Source organism: Biomphalaria glabrata, chromosome 7 (assembly GCF_947242115.1).
Source record: "Biomphalaria glabrata chromosome 7, xgBioGlab47.1, whole genome shotgun sequence".
Classification (NCBI taxonomy): domain Eukaryota; kingdom Metazoa; phylum Mollusca; class Gastropoda; family Planorbidae; genus Biomphalaria; species Biomphalaria glabrata.
Genome location: NC_074717.1, coordinates 41,940,757 through 41,959,622, shown reverse-complemented (window position 1 = coordinate 41,959,622; position 18,866 = coordinate 41,940,757). Strand labels below are relative to the sequence as shown.

Genomic DNA, 18,866 nt, shown 5'->3' with positions numbered 1-18,866 from the left:
TACTGTGTCTCATTGTTTTGACATCCCAGCTACTGTGTCTCATTGTTTTGACATCCCAGCTACTGTGTCTCATTGTTTTGACATCCCAGCTACTGTGTCTCATTGTTTTGACATCCCAGCTACTGTGTCTCATTGTTTTGACATCCCAGCTACTGTGTCTCATTGTTTTGACATCCCAGCTACTGTGTCTCATTGTTTTGACATCCCAGCTACTGTGTCTCATTGTTTTGACATCCCAGCTACTGTGTCTCATTGTTTTGACATCCCAGCTACTGTGTCTCATTGTTTTGACATCCCAGCTACTGTGTCTCATTGTTTTGACATCCCAGCTACTGTGTCTCATTGGTTTGACATCAAACATTTAGTATTGGACTAACACTACAAGATAAGATAAGATATGACAAACTATTCAATACACTGTATATTTTATTATATGTAAAATATGTACAGGACAAATATAAGGAAAACCATGTAGATTTATTTGATTTACAAACTAAGTATATCTTCATATATTATATAATATATTATGTTTTATACATTGAAACAAACAAATTATGAGTATATTATTGATATAATAAATGCAGTTTGTAAACAAATAATCTAGACAGAATAAAAACTTGAACAAGAATATTTCATTATGTGATAGCGTGTATGCCATTCATTCATACTACGTTAATTTCCAATCCAAGATTACTGTCCCTCCACGGGACAACAACCGTAACCCTAACCCTCCACGGGACAACAACCGTAACTCCAAACTCGTATCGGTTTATTTCGTTGCCCACCTTCGATATGTTTTGTTTGTTTTGTTTGTTTTGTTTGTTTTGTTTGTTTTGTTTGTTTTGTTTGTTTTGTTTGTTTTGTTTGTTTAGAACAGTGATGCTCAACGTAATTCAATCTGCGGGCCATTTTTAATTTCCAACACTAGTGTCGCGGGCTACATGATGGAAAAGATACAAAAACTGAATGAAATTGACCTGAAACTATTTTATTTCAAACCCGAGGATCTAGTACTTACATGGAATCATTGGGATATTTCAATTTTCTCTTTACACTTTAAAATGTAAAGATCCGTTCACTTTTCCGAAAAGATTCTATAGTCTTATTTTATGAACGCACAAATGTTAAATGCCTATGTAGTAATCCATTAGATAAAGTAAGGGTCCTAACCTAGGTAAAGATACATTTTGAACATTTTTATTGGGGGGGGGGGGGGGGGGAATTTTTAAGACTTTGTGCCGACGTTTCGGCGGGCAAGATTTGGCCCGCGGGCCGTATTTTGGGCATCACTGGTTTAGAACGATTGACATGAACTTAAATCACCTACAATAAAGGGAATTTGTAATAACAATTTAGTTACATTTAAAATACATGTTTCAAAATATTAAAGAGCTAAAATTCTATATTTCTTATGTTTCAAATGTTTAACTAAAATAAACTTACAGAGTTTGCGATTAAATATTAATTAAATATACAACATTTCATTGTTTATTAGCTAAAACAATATTAACATAACATGCAAGAGGCTGGTTACAAAAAAAAAGCTTTTTTTTTTTTAAAAAGAATTCTTCTATACAGCTAGAAGACCTATAAGAGGCATACTTTTTTCTTTAAATAACAAATGAATGATAGATTTGTTTAAAAAAATGAGCCAATTCCGCAATCTAAACAAACACACACATGCCATCAACATATACGTAATGCAAATTTTGTTTATAATCAACCAATGAAAATTGCACTAACATGATAATCAAAATGTTTCAATGATATAATCACGTGATCTGCGCATTTGCTTGTGGTGGTCACGTGTTGGTGGACCTGTTACATACAAGATGGCGGAATTAAATTTGCTAGATCTAGACATAACATATAAATTAGCTCGTCATAGCAAGCGTTGGTCATTAAATTGGGGACATGGTAAAACAGCCATGCAATGATGGAAATTTTAATTTGCTAGATTCAAAACAAAAAAATATTAAAAGAAATATTTAACAGCAGGCATTGATTTTAAGGTTTGATACCTACAAGATGGCGGTACTTCCAATCATGTCACGAAATCTAGTGGTTGTGTTGATTGCGTTTTTCTGGAGACTTTTTTTTTCTATTTACAGCAATGAAACGACGTGTATATGCACATGGCTTAAGTCTAATGCTATTTTATTACACACACACATTTTAATGCTTCACTGGGCATTAAAAGAACATGGGCACAGGTGATTTGTGAATAAATTTGTTTTAGGATTATTTAGATGGATAATTGGCGAAATGTATTTAATTCAATTATAATTTTCTTGAAACCAATATCATCAACACGCCGACGATCAGTTCCAGTCCAAGGGAAGCTACTGCCAGACCAAAGGAGAAACCCAATCGTTTGCTTCCATTTAATGATACGTCACTGTCGTCTTCAAATTTGGCGCCAAATATGATCACAGCAATGAGCCAGAAAATCGCTGTAGAGAGAAACAAATGTTTGATGATGTAGATCTATGAATTATTGCCATAATATATATTAATATAAATCACGCTTTGTCTGCACGAGATGCCAAAAGTGAATGCAGGTCGCAACTGGGTTTGAGTTGTCATGTGAAATAAGGATGCAATCATCTTTAATCATCGGAGTGGAAGACATTACCATTATCATTATAAGTCACATGTGTAGTGCAGTAGTTTCCATTTCAGACCTTGCAATCTATAGGACAGATGATAAGTTCAGGAGGGTTGCCTGGTCGTGCGGTTTGCGCGCTGGACTGTCGTTCTGATTTATCGACGGTCGAGGGTTCAAAACCTGCCCGCTCCCATCCCCCGTCGTCCTGCGGAAGGTTTGGGCTAGGAAGTAAACTATTTTCAACTCTGAAGGAACATCCGAAACATGTCAAACATTTTACAAACAAACAAACATCTGTTTCTTTTGCCAACGGTTAACGAGAAGGGTGTTATGTGGCCAGCACAACGACCAACCGCCTTTACTTCCCCAACTGAAGTTAGGTACCCATTAGAGATGGGTGAACTCTGGGGAGTCCTAAAATTCCCGAAATTCAAAATTCCAGTCTTCACCGAGATTCTATCCCAGGACCTCAGGCTCGAAAGCCAAGCGCTTAACCACTCAGCCACCGCGCTCACCACGTATGTAACAGTTGAAGTTTTTTTTACTAAGAGACTTGAACCAGTACAGACGTGGTTGTGGTAGAGAGTTAGAGTTTTGTTTAAATTATCCTTTTATTTGTTGCTAGAACTGTCTCAGTTTAAAAAGGAATCTATGCATTTTTATAAATAACAATTGTATTTTAACTCTTTCTCTCCGTAATTATTTACCACATTCTGGTGGAATCAACGCTTGTATTGTCAGTTAGGAGAGAAAGTTAATTCTGTTAATACTAAAGTCTTTTCAAAATGATAACAGTACGAATTAAAGACGCTTAGAATGGCTTGTGTGCTGTTTAGAACTACAAATCAACGACCGATGAACAACAGTGGATTAAATTGTGGGTTAAACATTAAAACACAAAGCTAGAACAGTGTTTCTCAAACCGTTTCGTTAACGGAACACTGCGCATGTGTTTAGTATAATAATGCTTATTTTTTTTAGAGAGATTAATTCACGTGTTTAACCTACAACAATAGTTCGCGGAACACTTGTTCAGGCCTCGCGAAACACTAGGGTTCCGAGTGAAACAGTTTGGGAACCACTTAGTTAGAAGATACATTGCTATAATAGAAGTAAGTACTGTTTTGTCATGCTTCAGTCACAACTTACCTGTAAATATGCAGCACACAGAAGCACAGAGGCCCGTCTCAGAGTTCTTGTGACAACTGCCTCCACACATATAAAGTGCGATAATCAAGCATGAGGCATTCAGCCCAGCGAAACCAATACAAGCAAACGCTTGGAAAACTCCGAACCAAACTGAAACATATTGGAGGGGTAGAAATGGACTTATAAGGACTGTTGCAATATTATTCTGAGCTCACCACAAAAAAAAAGGATTTAAAACGGATATGCTATTAAGTGCTAATCAGTGCTGCAAAAAGTACAGCAAATGACGAATAAAGCTATAAAATGGACTTAAGTAATTTATTTTAAAAATATTGGTGTCAGAAGTTTTAAATACCACGGAACTATTGTTTCAGACCAATGAATATAAGCTGAACTATCGGCTGTAATTGCACAGACCGCAGCAGCACTTTCAAAGTTCAAGAGATAGTGTTAGACAATGTATAGCCCTCGGCATTAAACTCCGACTGATGCGCTAATGGGTCATAATCACATTTTTGTAGGCCCATGGAGGCTTGCTGAAGAATTAGAGAAGAAGTCCCTAGAACTGAGATGGATAGAAGGATCCTAGGTACCACCTACAAAGACTGCATTGCAAAGGAAATCCAAAACATGGTTAAAAAGGCTATTGGTCCCCCTGATGACTTGCTGACCACTGTCAAAAAAAAAAAAAGACAAACTCAAACTTAAGCCATAGCTCGAGATCATCAGAGTTCTCAAAGACCTTCCTTCAGGGCACAGCACCAGGGAAAAGAAGAGAAACGATGGGAAGAAGGCAACTCAAACTTAAGCCATAGCTCGAGATCATCAGAGTTCTCAAAGACCTTCCTTCAGGGCACAGTACCAGGGAAAAGAAGAGAAACGATGGGAACAAGGCAACAGTGAAAGAGATTCCAGTCATCAAAAGAATGAGAAAACTGGATAGAAACGGTCGGTAAATCCTGTGTGGGTGTCCCATTAGCTCCATGGGCCTTAACCTGTCCTTGTCTCTTAGGGTAAATACGATTAAGTGAAGGTAAAGGTTTTATCATTACCAAGCAGAATTACCTTTGGCGAAGCCATCCAGCATTGCGCAGTATTTATTGTTCGGATCGCCCATATTGCAAAATCTCCAAATTCCTGTGTAATATTTGTCATCTGTGATGCCCCAGGAAGTGGTGGTGAAAGATATCCAACTAAAAAAAAATATTTAGATCAGCATCAAAGAATGTACAATAGTAACTTTTTATTTATCAGAAACGTATTGACTTTTGGGATGAACCGATGGGCGCTGAACGAGAGAACGAAGAAACGATTTAGCTTCAATGACCTTTTAACTAATGCTGACTTATGGGATACTGATGATACGTTTTAAATTCTAGTTATGTCCTTAGTCGTTAGATTTGTACAAATACCCCTTATTCTCTAATGCTATTAGAGCATGGAATGGGTTGCCTGAGCTAGATAGGAAAACCAGTGACTTGTCAGAATTGGTTAATATGCATGACTAAATTCATGACGCATAGGACCTAATCATCTTCTTTTTTGAAGTAACGTCTGTATTATATAAGATAAGATAAGATTTGTGTCCTTAGCTGTGAACACTCAGTGCTTCCCAAGATGGGGTCTTAAAAGTCTGCGGCAAGTACTTTCATTTGTTATATGTATTCAATAATAATTACTTATTTCTAGCTTCTACAAGAAAAATATCCTTCAACTTATAATGACTTTTTCGCATGCCAGATCTAATTGGTACAGAGTGTATTTACTTTGGTTCTTTCTACCTACTACTAGGGATGAAATATGTTTGGTTGAAGTATTCTGCAGTACCACTAACTTAGAAGTAATCATACATAGCATTGGCAATTACGACTACGTTTACACATGACTAGAGACAAAATTGCCACAAAATATATATTTCAAAGTTGTCAAATAAAAAAAAAAATGGGTTTGAAAAAAATTTAACCGAGAAACAAAAATATAATCTGCATCAATTTATTTTCTGGTAACAGTGGAGTGCTTATCGTAAACTTAAGGGGAAGCTTTTGAATCAATCTTGTATATTATCCTCCCTTCTTGGGCAGGCTACCACCTTTTACTAAGGTGGCGGATAAGGTAAAGACCCTTAGAAATAAGGGTTTGCTGTGAATATTAAATAAACAGCCGCGGACCAACTGGCTCGCAGTCATGGAGGATAACTTAAAACATGTAAAAAAAAAATGTGGCCTGCACAACGACCATCAGCCTTTAAGTTTCCCCAACTTATGTCAGGTACTCATTAGAGCTGCCCAAAGATCCCGAAATTAAAAATCCCATTCTTCGAGAGGATTCGAACCCGGGACCCCTGGTTCAGAACCCAAGCGCTTTATCGCTAAGCCACCGAACCCCTTTCATCTTGGAAAAAAACAACTCCAAAACTAAACAACTGATGGCTTGCAGATGATCTTGTTTGATCAAAAGCTATGAAAGCACACCCCAAAAAAGAAAATGAGGCTGAAGAGTCATTGGGCTCCCTGGTGTATAACACTTCGACACGCAACCTAATCTATGTTATCTGCACTCCATTTTTTTTTTTACTGAAAGCAACGGCAGTGAGATTGGTCTAAAAATGAATAATTAATTAATAGGAGTAGGTAGAAATAGCAGTTGTGTGCCAGGATCACGTACCTGCCCACGTTGGCAATAAAGATTATTAAAAAACAAAGTTTAGCCAAGAGAGACGAGTCACGGAGACCACTTGCGATTCCCATCTTATGGTTGGCTTACTTCCCTTACCTGCAAAAAAAAATAAAAAAATAATAATACATGTTTTAAAATATCTTATCTACAAAAGTGATATAACGCTAATTCTAATTTTGTGTTAGATGAATAGTTAGATTATTCAGAAGCTATAGTTTTAGTCCTCTACACATTCCACAAACAACAAAAAATTAAAACTTTTATTATATTTAGAATGAACATTATCAGTATTGTTTCTTTCTAAATACTAATGATATAGTTAACTAGAGAGGAGGCAGAAGACCGGCATTGTCGATAGATATCTAGATCGAGAATCAACTAAAATATTATAGATCTATAAGAGTGTGAATTTCGTTTTTTTTTTTATTAATTTAAGAAGAAATTCTTTCGTTTTTTTTTGTCCATTTACCTCCAGAGGCGGCCAAAACAGTCCACGGTGCGCCGGGCGAGTGTCATACGCGGCTCTTGAGCCTTAATCGCATACTATGTATAGATGGAGAAAGAAAAATGTAATCGATCTCCGGCGTAATGCCTGTGCTGGAAGTGGCAAAATATGTAGGTCACAGCTGGGGCTGCTTAGCGACGAAAAATACTGCATTCCTAATTAATCTTCGAACTCGAAGACAAGCCTTATTATATCGTACTACATAACGCTAACAGACTCGTCCGGCTTTCAATGGCATTAAAACAACGTTAAAAATGATTCAGAAGTAAATTAAAAAACAAGATATTAACAATAAAAAGAAGACCGTTGTCTCTAACAAGGACCTACGTCCCGTAGCACTTACATTAATTCCAATCAAGTGTTTGGAGAAAATGATTTTAAAACATCTACTGAAAGAAGTCAGACAGAACACACGTCTTGACACACACCAGTTCGCTTACAAACCGTCAAGAAGTACAGAAGATGTAATACTATTCATGCTGAATAGTCTATACCATCATCTTGATACTCAGAGACACTACGCCAGATAACTATCTGTCGACTTTTCATCCGCATTCAGCACCATCCAACCACATCGCATGATACATGTCAGGCACGAGAGAGGTTAGCACTGGAGCGCCGCAGGGGTGCGTTCTGTCAAAAATATTTTATACCATTTACAACAATGACATTCAGAGCCTATCAGCTGACACTCCCATCATAAAATTTGCTGACGACACAGCAATCATTGGCCTTATTGCAGGTGACGAAAATCAGTATCATTCAACAATTAACACATTTTACCAATGGTGCATAGATAACCTTCTAGTTTTAAATGTTTAGAAAACTAAAAGAATGACAATATATTTTAGGAAACATAATGTGCTAAATATTTAGGTCAGGTAGAATGAACCTATCAATGTAACATACTGTACTCTGCTTCAGCATTCGGATTTCAAAAGAATAATTAAATATCTTCATCATTATTGAAGCTCAGTGGCTAAGAACAAAGCAGCAGCCAAATGAAGACAATGAAGAGTCGCTGGCGGTGGAAAGTTTACACCTGCAGCAAGCACCCAGCATCACAAGACTAGCCCTCGCCTACAGCAAGCATCCAGCATCACAAAACTAGCCCTCGCCTACAGCAAGCATCCAGCATCACAAAACTAGCCCTCGCCTACAGCAAGCATCCAGCATCACAAGACTAGCCCTCGCCTACAGCAAAGCATCCAGCATCACAAAACTAGCTCTCGCCTACAGCAAGCATCCAGCTTCACAAGACTAGCCCACGCCTGGAGTCCACAAGGAAAGAGAAAGAACAGACGACGGCCCAGAAATGCACGGCTTCGAGATTTGGATAGGAAACGCAATGGCTGAGTAGTAAAACATTTGGCTTCCGAACAGGATGGTTCCGGGTTCAAATCCTCATGAAGACTGGGATTTTTAATATCGAAATCTTTGTGTGCCTCTGAGTCCACCCAGCTCTTATGGGACTGTTACAAGCAGATGAGACTCTTAATCATACACCAAACAGAATTGTATGTATAGTATATAATTAGGACTTTAAATGTAGTGGGGCCACATGTTACGAGCAGATGAGACTCTTAATCATACAGCAAACAGAATCGTATGTATAGTATATAATGATGACTTAAATCTTTGTACAACAAATAATAAAATGTCAATTAAATCTTCCTTCCTCCATATCTAAATCCTCTCTCTCTCTCTAACTCTTTCAGCACGCATTCGCACCATCCCAGATTCACGCAATGCTGCGCACATAACAGGGACTTAACATTGGTTGGGGAAAAGTAAAGGCGGTTGGTTGCTATGCTGGCCACATGACCCCTTCGTTAACCGTGGGCGACAGAAACAGATGAACATTACATTGGAGGTCACGTTTACAACATCTGGCATAGAGACCGCATGGACTAAAAGTGTAACTTTACTAGATTTGAATGCCGTATCAAGAAAGATGTTGACAAAACGTGATTGAGCCCCTTGTACGGTTTTGAAGGCAAATTCCACGTTCCATAAGCTGGGACAAATTTGTACAAATGCTCCTTCTTATTTACACTTTGTCAAACCTGAAGCTTGATGCAGTGCTCGAGCTAATGAAGGCAAGGATATTGGTAGATTAATCATGGGCGTGGCCAAGGGGTGGGGTTCAACACCCCCCCTCGAAATGAGTGGAATTTCTTATTGCATATATTGCTTTAATTTTGTTGATATTCTCTTAACTAACTCTAGGAAGAACCTATTCTAGGGTACAATAAGCGTCTTACGAAATAGTGAAGGGTGTGAATGTAATAAAACTTCATTACATACTTTCCCACCCCCACATTGATATATATATATATATAAAAGGCCGTGGGGAAAATCTAACCTCCTCCGAAAGAAATCTTGGCTACGCCCATGAACACAATCCCTCTCAGTCTCTCAAAGTGAACTTGAAAGAGAAACCCTTTTTATTGTTTCAAAGGATCTCAGGGGAAATAATAAAAACATGCAAAATAGCTAAAAAGAACTTTATTATACCCCTTTGATTGGCAATTTTTTCATTGTTAATGTTGCAAAAAAGAAAAAAAAAAGGTTTGATGGCTCATAAGATTTGTGATACATGATTAAGAAAAATATTGGGCTACTAGTGGGGGGGGGGGGCTAGGGGTTTGCATTAAGGACACACTCACACCTCAAACTAGAGAAATTGTTACATGAGACACTGTTTAAATTTAGCATATAACAGGGAGACCGCTGTGGGTATAACATTTATTATACTGTGATGATGTTATAATTAGGGCCAGATTTAAGGGCGGGCAAGTTGGGCCACAGCCCAAACTGGATCCACAAGCAAGGGGACCTACACAAATATATCCGAATTTCGACGGGTCAGAAACTTTTTAAGGTTGTTTTTTTTTTTGTTTTTTTTTTCTGTTTTTTTTTTTTCAAGCCATTGTACGTCTGGCTGAAATGTCGTGATTAAGACGTGTACGCTTATAGCAAGTTTGGAAGGCGTCAATGCAAATGAGGATTTACGACTTTGCGTCTACCAAGGGCCTTACCATCCACAAACTAAAAAATATACACTTTTAAAACTAAAATATGTGTATTAAATATTTAAAAAAAAATGGAAATTGAGATTATATCTACTCAAACTTTTCCACTAAAATATTGCATGTTTTTAGAAATAAGTATTTTCATTCATAAGTAGATCTTCATTACAGCCTATGAAAAATTGCAGGACATCCATAAAATACACGCCCCTAGGCCTCCAAATAATTAAATCCGGCCCTGGTTATTACTATTCTTTCTTTAACTCGTACAATCTAACACCATATACAAAAGGAAAACTTCAAATGGACTTTTGTTTGGTCCCTCGACTCACTATAAATATAAGCTCGCTTTGAATCTATGTGTAGATTAATTGTATGCCATTATTTACCCCATCATTATCTGCTGTTGGGGGTTTTTAATATAAACTTTTGATTCTCAACAACATCCGGGTCACTGTATATCGAAAGATCACTGATGCCAAATAGATAATAATAATTTCTTTCTAATACAAGAAGAATGATTTAGAAATCTGATTTTATGGCTCTGAAAAGTGAAAAAATGGTTCATGAATGTGTCAAATTACATAGCGTTATCAATATGTATATATTCTGTACACCTGTTACTAAAATATTTAGATATTCATGGTTATTTACTTGCTAGGCCCTTAGATGACAATCTCTAATGAAGAGATTATAAGATTAAATATACAAGATTAACTCTGTTCTAAGATGCCTTTTATCAACTTGTTTTTATTTTATAAGACTGCGTTTAAATTTTTAGCCAAGTCTGGCTTACTACGGTGGCTGATCTTGATCTAGATAGATCTAGCTAGATCTAGTTGTGTTCTCGATTTGAATTGTAGCTATTGTCGCTAGACAGTTAAGTGTATTGCTTTATGAAAGACATACAAATAGACAGCTAGTAGATCTATTTGAATCAAGAAGAGCTATCTAAACCTTGGAGAATAAGAAAGGAGATGTAGTCTTTTTATCCTTCGTTTGTCCTAAATCGCTCGTTCTCTTTCGTTTTTCTGTTCTGCTCTGTCTTTTTCTGTTTGTTTACCATCTCTCTCTCTCTCTCTTAACACCATTTTCTCTCTCTCTCTCTGTCTCGCTCTCTCTCGCTCGCTCTCTATATTTAACAGCTCCATCTCTCTCCCCCCTATCAAGCCCTCGTTTTTCTCTGACGTATTTTAATAAGTTTACTTATCATGTATCTTCTAACCCTCTCTCTCTCTCTCTCTCTCTCCACTTCTTCTGTCTCGCGTGTTTTATTAAGTTCAATTATTATGCATCTCTCTCTCTCTCTCTCTCTCCACTCCTTCTGTCTCGCGTGTTTTATTAAGTTCAATTATTATGCATCTCTCTCTTCTTCTCTCTCTGTCTCTTTCTCTCTCTATTTCTTTCTCTCTCTCTCCTTCTCTCTCTCTCTCTGTCTCTATCCCAAGGTCTCACTTCCTCACATTCCAATGTCTATAAAAAACAACAACATTACAATGAGCCGCCCATACTCTCCGCTCCCTCCCCCTCCTCAAAGTATTTAGGGCGCAGTGAAGCAGTAAGCAAAGAAACCTTATGAATAAAACCGGGCCACCACAGCTCAGGTAACATAAATATTTAATTTTTTTAAATATAGACAAAAATTTAGTCTATGAGAAAGTTTTCAACCTGGCCATAGAGTCCGAATTGTAAGGGGGTTTTAAAGCAGAATAATTTTCTCTACATACATAATGCAAAGCAATCAATGTATTTTTAAAGTATTAAAAGAAACTTTGTGAAAATAACGTAATTACGTATGTCTAGAGTCTGCTCAAACGAGTCATTTCTACATTCTGTTTTGATGTTCTCTCGTAAATCAAACAGTGTACCATCAGTGCTTTTCATCTCCGATATATGTGGACGGGAGTGTCTCTAAAGTAGGGCTCCACAGCCACATGTTATGTGTTTGAGATGAACCATAGTCGTTCTACGACTGAAGGAGACCTATGAATGCTTTTCTTAGCAGTTCAAAGTCTAATATAACATTGTAAGACATTTTATTATAGCTGGGAATTTTCTAGCCATTTCTGTTTAACAGGGAATAGGTACCACTGTCAAGCACCTATCAATTATTTTTTTTTTGGGGGGGTGAAGTATAAATATTTATTATGCATGGTCTAAACTTATGAATTAAATGACGAACTGAAGAAACTACTAGAAAGTACAAGCTGTGTTATTAAAGTGTGTATGTGTGCTAGGTATACGTTTACATGTTTAAGTAAGAAATACACAAGGTATCTTGTTTGAAATATAAAGCTATTTAACAGTCTTGGTTGAATGCTAGGGGATGGGGCTTGACATATATGTGTGTTTTGTGTGTGTGAAGGGTCTATATTAACAAATGGCTGCCTGGTCGTGCTTGACTGTCGTTTGGATTTATCGATGGTCCCGGGTAAAAAACCCTGCCCGCTCCCATCCCCCGTCGTCCTGCGGGAGGTTCGGACTAGGAAGTTAACTATCCTCAACTCTGAATGAACATCCGAAACATTTAAAACATTCTACAATCATTCTACAAACAAATTATATAAAAATTATATCTCAGGAATAAAAGTTTTTTCTCAATGTCGCAGGAAGGAACATTGTTTCTAAGTTAAACTATTACATGCTGTTAAGGACTGTTGACATTGCTTAGAGTTAAGGTTAGGGTTAAACTCTGCTAGTTGGTAGTAAGCATTATTTTTATTTGACACAAGTAATCAAAAATTGATTTGAAATTGATAAATATATATATATATATATATATATATATATATATATATAATATATATATGTCGGTATATTGAGCTAGGATTCCTATATCTATATTGCTGTGGCGTACCTACTGTGCAGACGCCCAGGGAAGTAAATCCTGTCGGCTCTCTCCCCCAACCATAGCGTAGCCTAAATAATCCTTATTTGCAATATAAGAACAGCCAGTAAAAAGTCCACTCGGCTCTAATGGGTACCTGACATTAGTCGGGGAAAAGGAAAGGCGTTCGGTCGTTGTGCTGGCCACATGACACCCTTGTTAACCGTTCGCCACAGAAACAGATGACCTTTACATCATCTGCCCCGTAGATCGCAAGGTCTGGAACGGGGAAACTTTTTAATAACAACTTGTCACCCCATTAGCTCTGCCGCCCTTGGTAGCTACCCATTTGTCCCCCACCCCCACCAGCTTGTAAGTTAATAATGTCATTTTTATTTCCCTTGAAAATTTAAATAAAACAATTACCTATTGACTATTTGTGGTTCTTGGCTACATGTGCCTATTTAAATATTTTAATATAAAAAAAAATACATATTGACGTTGTTTTTCATCAACAGGCAGGTAGACGAGGTGCCTTAAGGCTATTTTCATGACAAGTTTCGTGTTAATGTCATATATATATTTTGGCTTAGATTAGTTCTGAGTTTCACCTACCCCCCATCGAAAGACCAACAAAACATGCTATTTTTTTCTTATACAATAATTCAATCAAAAGAAATCAAGCGCAGTTGCATCAATTAGTTTGAATCAGTCATGTGTTTAAATTTGTAATAGATCTAGATCTGTGTGATTAGTTAACAAAAGGGGTGGTGGCTAAAGAGGGGGGGTATTTGTCTGAATATAAATACAGCTGTAAAAAAAGAGTTGGATGAGTTGAATTCGAAATCGAAAACTAATGCATCCACAAGCCTACTCGAGCCAACATACTAGCCATTGAGCCAGGTAAATGCTTATGGAAATAGAAAGGTCCAAAGATATGTATTGTTAGTTTCAAACTTTACTTTCTTGAAGAAGAGGACTAATTCAACTTATACCACCGCATCAGTCAAGTACAATTTCTTTCCCTTGTTCGAGATACCAAGCGAAATAATTAATTATCAATTTTTCGTATTGAATCTTGTTTTGTCACATAAAAGAAATAAATGTGCAAAAATTTTAGCTTGTCCGGAGATTTTGTGTGGGAGAAATAACGTGTACAAACTTTTTACCAGACAGAGGAAGTTGATATAAGCTTTGTAAAAAAAACAAACAACTAAAGGCTAATAAATGTTTTGATTTAATAGTACAACAGATGTCTACAGTATAAAATTATAGGCCTAGTTACGTTAGGTCTTCACCAGAACTAGACATTCAGTCACAAAACGTGTGTTCCAGAACTAGACATATAGTCACGTAAAGTCTTCACCAGATCTTGACATATAGTCACTTAAACTCTTCACCATAAGTAGAGATATTGTCACTTGAAGTCTTCACCAGAACTAGACATATACTCACTTAAAGTCTTCGCCAGATCTTGACTCATAGTCATGTTATAATGTCACCAGAACTAGACATATTGTCACATAAAGTCTTCACCAGAACTAGAGATTTAGTCACTTAACGTGTGTTCTAGAACTAGACATATAGTCACTTAACGTGTGTTCCAGAACTAAACATATAGTCACCTAACGTATGTTCCAGAACTAGACATATAGTCACCTAACGTATGTTCCAGAACTAGACATATAGTCACTTAACGTGTGTTCCAGAACTAAACATATAGTCACCTAACGTATGTTCCAGAACTAAACATATAGTCACCTAACGTATGTTCCAGAACTAGACATATAGTCACTTAACGTGTACTCCAGAAGGTAATAATGATACTGCGGGAATATATTATGATACACATCTTCTTTCACAATGTTTTCAAGTCACAAACGAGTGGACTGTTGGGATATATTGTCTGACTTGATTGGGATCAAAAGAAAATAAAACATACATTTAAATCTGCCCTTGCTTTAATTAATTGTTTTTGTTTTGTGATATCGAGATGATGTCTCGGAGAGATGTGGCAGGTGTTCTGTTGCTACATTATATGCTGCTATTGCCCCGCCGATTTTTCTCTACCCTAAGTTTATAGGGGTATATAACACAAGGTCCGAGTGTTTGACTGGTATATAAAATGGCCTGTACCTTTAAGTCGATGCCAGGTGTTGCTGACCTTCTTTCGGACGAAGGCCAAATACATTTTACGTACACGTCTCAAGTGCCAATTAACCACAACAAATACATTAATTATGCGTTAGAAACTCCAGGGTTTCAATTTTAATTGCAGGTCTGAAAGTTACGCAAAATGGGCCGAATATGGCCCGCGGGTCTGAGTTTGGACAACATTCTTCTAATTAGCGTGCTAGTTAATGTGCAACTAATTAATTGACTTTGGTCATCTGTATATTTACATATTTGGGGGCTGGGGGCTTATATTGCCTGATGCATTTTGGAATCACATTGTTTTTATAAATTATGATATTCCCCTTTTTTTTTAGACTCTGGATCTGACAATGTTGTGCAGATATAAGACTCGCCATAAACTGTCTTTTGGTCTTTTCGCTCAGTTTATTTAATGATTCCATCTTGTGTCTGTATAGTTACCCCATTTATTTTCTACATCTGTAAGTCTAGTAGTCTATCCAATATTTTCTTTAACTTGTGAAATACATTTTTGATTATCATTTTGTTGACGAGGGTTGTCAAAAGTGTTTATCTAGATCAGAATAAAAATAGCCTACATTTCTACTAAGTTCAACGTATTCTCATATAATTGTTATATAATCTTTAAATAATCTTTCTATATCGGAAACATTTGTAATTTGAAATCAATCTGCTGTTCTGGGCCGCACCGACGGGGCGTTGCCTTTTTTCCTACGCAATGATATCCTATCATTTATCTATGTTCTTCCCAAGAAACAAGAAACTTATTCATCTTTTTTGAAGCTATTCTTCAATAACTTTGGGGCCCATATTACTATTTTTTGTAGCGTTTTTTTTTTGTTAATATGTCTCCAACAGTTTTTGATTATTGTTCGCTCTTGGCACTTGATATTATTAAAGTGGACTTAAGTGGACAAGACTTGTCAAGGTTAATTGTGTTATGTGTTGTTTACAGGCTCTCCTTTATCTCATCAATGGAGAGAGACTTCAATTGAACTTGAGATGTTTACCCGCAATAAATGTCAGAGAACAGGAGGCGTTCTTTTTTAGGATTAATCTTTTAAAATCTCTATCTATCTATCTATCTATCTATCTATCTATCTATCTATCTATCTATCTATCTGTCTGTCTGTCTGTCTGTCTGTCTGTCTGTCTGTCTGTCTGTCTGTCTGTCTGTCTGTCTATCTATCTATCTATCTATCTATTTACTCTAAGCAGGAAAAAAGCTGAATATCTTCCACCCCCGATACCTGAGGAGGGTTTTCATGCTTAACCCTTAAAACGCGTGTGGTAGTTTAGCATCTAAACATCAGGATTGTGTATGCACTCATTGTAAAGCATTTCAGCACTTTAAGGGTTAATGACGAGTTAGAAAATTCAATATGAAGCATTTGACTACAATACAATGAGAGTATAGATTGTTATGGTATACTTACAGAGAATTGTTGGCAATGAGAGTATAGATTGTTATGGTATACAGAGAATTGTTGGCAATGAGAGTATAGATTGTTATGGTATACTTACAGAGAATTGTTGGCAATGAGAGTATAGATTGTTATGGTATACTTACAGAGAATTGTTGGCAATGAGAGTATAGATTGTTATGGTATACTTACAGAGAATTGTTGGCAATGAGAGTATAGATTGTTATGGTATACTTACAGAGAATTGTTGGCAATGAGAGTATAGATTGTTATGGTATACTTACAGAGAATTGTTGGCAATGAGAGTATAGATTGTTATGGTATACTTACAGAGAATTGTTGGCAATGAGAGTATAGATTGTTATGGTATACTTACAGAGAATTGTTGGTGCAGCTCAGCTCCTAGTACGTTCCAAACGAAACACAATAACACAAAATGCAAATGTTGAAAAAACTGAGGAGCCACGCCCCAACTTAGTCAACCGTATCCCGAGCCCTAGACGCTGGTAGAGTAAAACTAGCGGTGACACGGCCAGCAGTGCATTCGCGAGTACAGACATCGCACACATGTAAAAAGAACAAAACATTGTATGACAGATTTACTCCCCTTTTTCTTCTGACAAACATTACCCCCCCCCCCTCCCCCCACGAACATGTCAACATTGTAAGGTGTAAGTGTATTTGGTAGATTAAATCTCATCTTTGCGAAATGAACTGGGTTTGGTCTTGCTAAAGTACAAAGTATAATCGCATTTGTTTTGCAGGTTTATAAAAATTAAAAAGAATACAACGCGTGTGACATATGATCTTTCAGAAAGGTCAAAAGCTAATTCCTATGCAATGTTTAAAAAATATTTTTTTATCATTTTGAAATCAAAATTGTTAATAAGGCTAGTCTCTTTATAATGTTGTAACCCTGCGTTTCACCAGTGCTAGTGGTACGTACGAGCGTATTATTGAACCAGAACAGTAAGGCGTTAGGAGAGATGAAAAAGAACAGTGTATCAACTTGTATCAAGTGATTAGAAAGAGTCTGTTGTTGGGAACTAAGGAGCTGTCTTTTTTTTGCTGCCTGAAGACTGTAGTGGGGACCTAGAGCGAAGCGGGGAAGGCTGTTGTCGTTGATCCGTATTCAGGACTGGTAGAATTAGTAACAAGACTCTTTGAATGTAGAAGGCTGTTATATGTTTGCCCTGGTAAATAAACTTATTTATTTACTATGGAACAGAACTTCGTTGAGTTGTCTGCCTTAGATTTACAACAATAATATAATCAGAAAGTAAGTTTTAGATTCCTCGACGAGCGTTTATTACTTTTGTAACCAGTGACCATAAGATCATACATTTCCCAGTGATGTCGTTTTGGGACAAAAATTATTATCTTGCACGTTTATATTAAGACATGCATTTTACGAATTTTATTTAGAATCGAATTTCTGTTATAGTATTTCAATCAATTTTAAATACCTTGGGGTGTGTAATAAGAGTAGCAGGTGAAGACATTAAATGTCGAATAAATCTAGCGCGTCAGGCATTTACATTCCTAAAACCAACCTGGAAATCGCCCAACATCTCTAACAAGTCTACAGATTAACTCTAATGTCAAGGCTGTCCTACTGTATGTTTCTGAAACATGGAGAACAAATGAAGCAACAATAAAAAAAAAAGTACAGACCTTCATCAACAGATACCTGAAAAATATCTTGAAAATACACTGGTACAACAAAATAGAAAACATCAAACTGAGGGAGATGGATGGACATAGAAATATAGAGGTGCAGATCTTAGAGAGAAAGTGGAGATGGATTTACGCTTTATATAGACTTTGAAGTCTAAATAACATTTGAGCATGTGTATTATGAATGCCTGTTTTTTTTTTCCTTTTTTTTTTAAGTGTGACATATGACATGACAACAATTATCCACTCCTGTGGCCTTTGAGGCACACCCATCAGGCATTACGAAACAAAACAATATTCAAATATCTATATTTATTTATGTTCTGATATATCCTACCCAATCTTAGTTGATTTGATAACACTGATGTCAAACATACGACTTTCGGGATATATGAGACTATCCTAACCTCGAAATCTCGACCTCAAGGGCTGACTTCCTTCTCCACTGTAACTGACAAAAAGACAGAGAAGAATAGAGGAAGACGGTCGACTGATCATGTGTGGTGCCCAAACTGTTTAACCAGAATAGAGAGGTGTAGGTGATAGTGAATACATATTGATTTTTTATATGATGGCTACCTGGTCATAGACTGTCGTTCAATGTTCTCAATGGTCCCGGGTTCGATCCCCTCCTCTGCCCCTCGCCTACTTCACGAACGTTTGAGATAGGATGTACAATCTTCAAAAGTAAAGGATATCAGACCAATGTTGTACAGAACAATGCAAATTGCTTTTAAGTAGACATATTTATTTTTAATTTAAGAATAAATTTTTTGTTCAGAAATATTTTATTTCTTCATTTATTTGGATTCTG

The 18,866-nt window shown here is 36.8% G+C and overlaps 1 protein-coding gene across 3 annotated transcripts; it reads right to left on the bottom strand.

The window, feature by feature from the left end:
* Positions 1-408: 408 nt before the first annotated feature.
* Positions 409-16,903, bottom strand: LOC106072297 (uncharacterized). Of its 3 annotated transcripts, none has more exons than XM_056036475.1 (5): positions 16,752-16,903; positions 6,422-6,529; positions 4,823-4,950; positions 3,758-3,907; positions 409-2,453 (listed from the first exon to the last, which is right to left on the bottom strand). In XM_056036475.1, exons 2-5 carry the CDS (start codon positions 6,502-6,504, stop codon positions 2,281-2,283), a joined length of 534 nt encoding a protein of 177 aa, XP_055892450.1. In that variant the 5' UTR covers positions 6,505-6,529; positions 16,752-16,903; the 3' UTR covers positions 409-2,280. The 3 variants fall into 3 exon arrangements, with proteins under 3 accessions (XP_055892450.1, XP_055892452.1, XP_055892451.1); XM_056036477.1 differs by lacking the exon at positions 16,752-16,903 and adding an exon at positions 16,388-16,429; XM_056036476.1 differs by lacking the exon at positions 16,752-16,903 and adding an exon at positions 7,282-7,385.
* Positions 16,904-18,866: the final 1,963 nt, after the last annotated feature.

Bases quoted from the DNA above. Each gene is read 5' to 3' on its own strand.
- LOC106072297 (XM_056036475.1), bottom strand. From the start codon at position 6,504: ATGGGAATCGCAAGTGGTCTCCGTGACTCGTCTCTCTTGGCTAAACTT. The intron at 3,908-4,822 runs GTAATTCTGCTT...AATATGTTTCAG, and splicing joins GCTGGATGGCTTCGCCAAAG to TTTGGTTCGGAGTTTTCCAA. The intron at 2,454-3,757 runs GTAAGTTGTGAC...TTCTCTCTACAG, and splicing joins TGTGTGCTGCATATTTACAG to CGATTTTCTGGCTCATTGCT.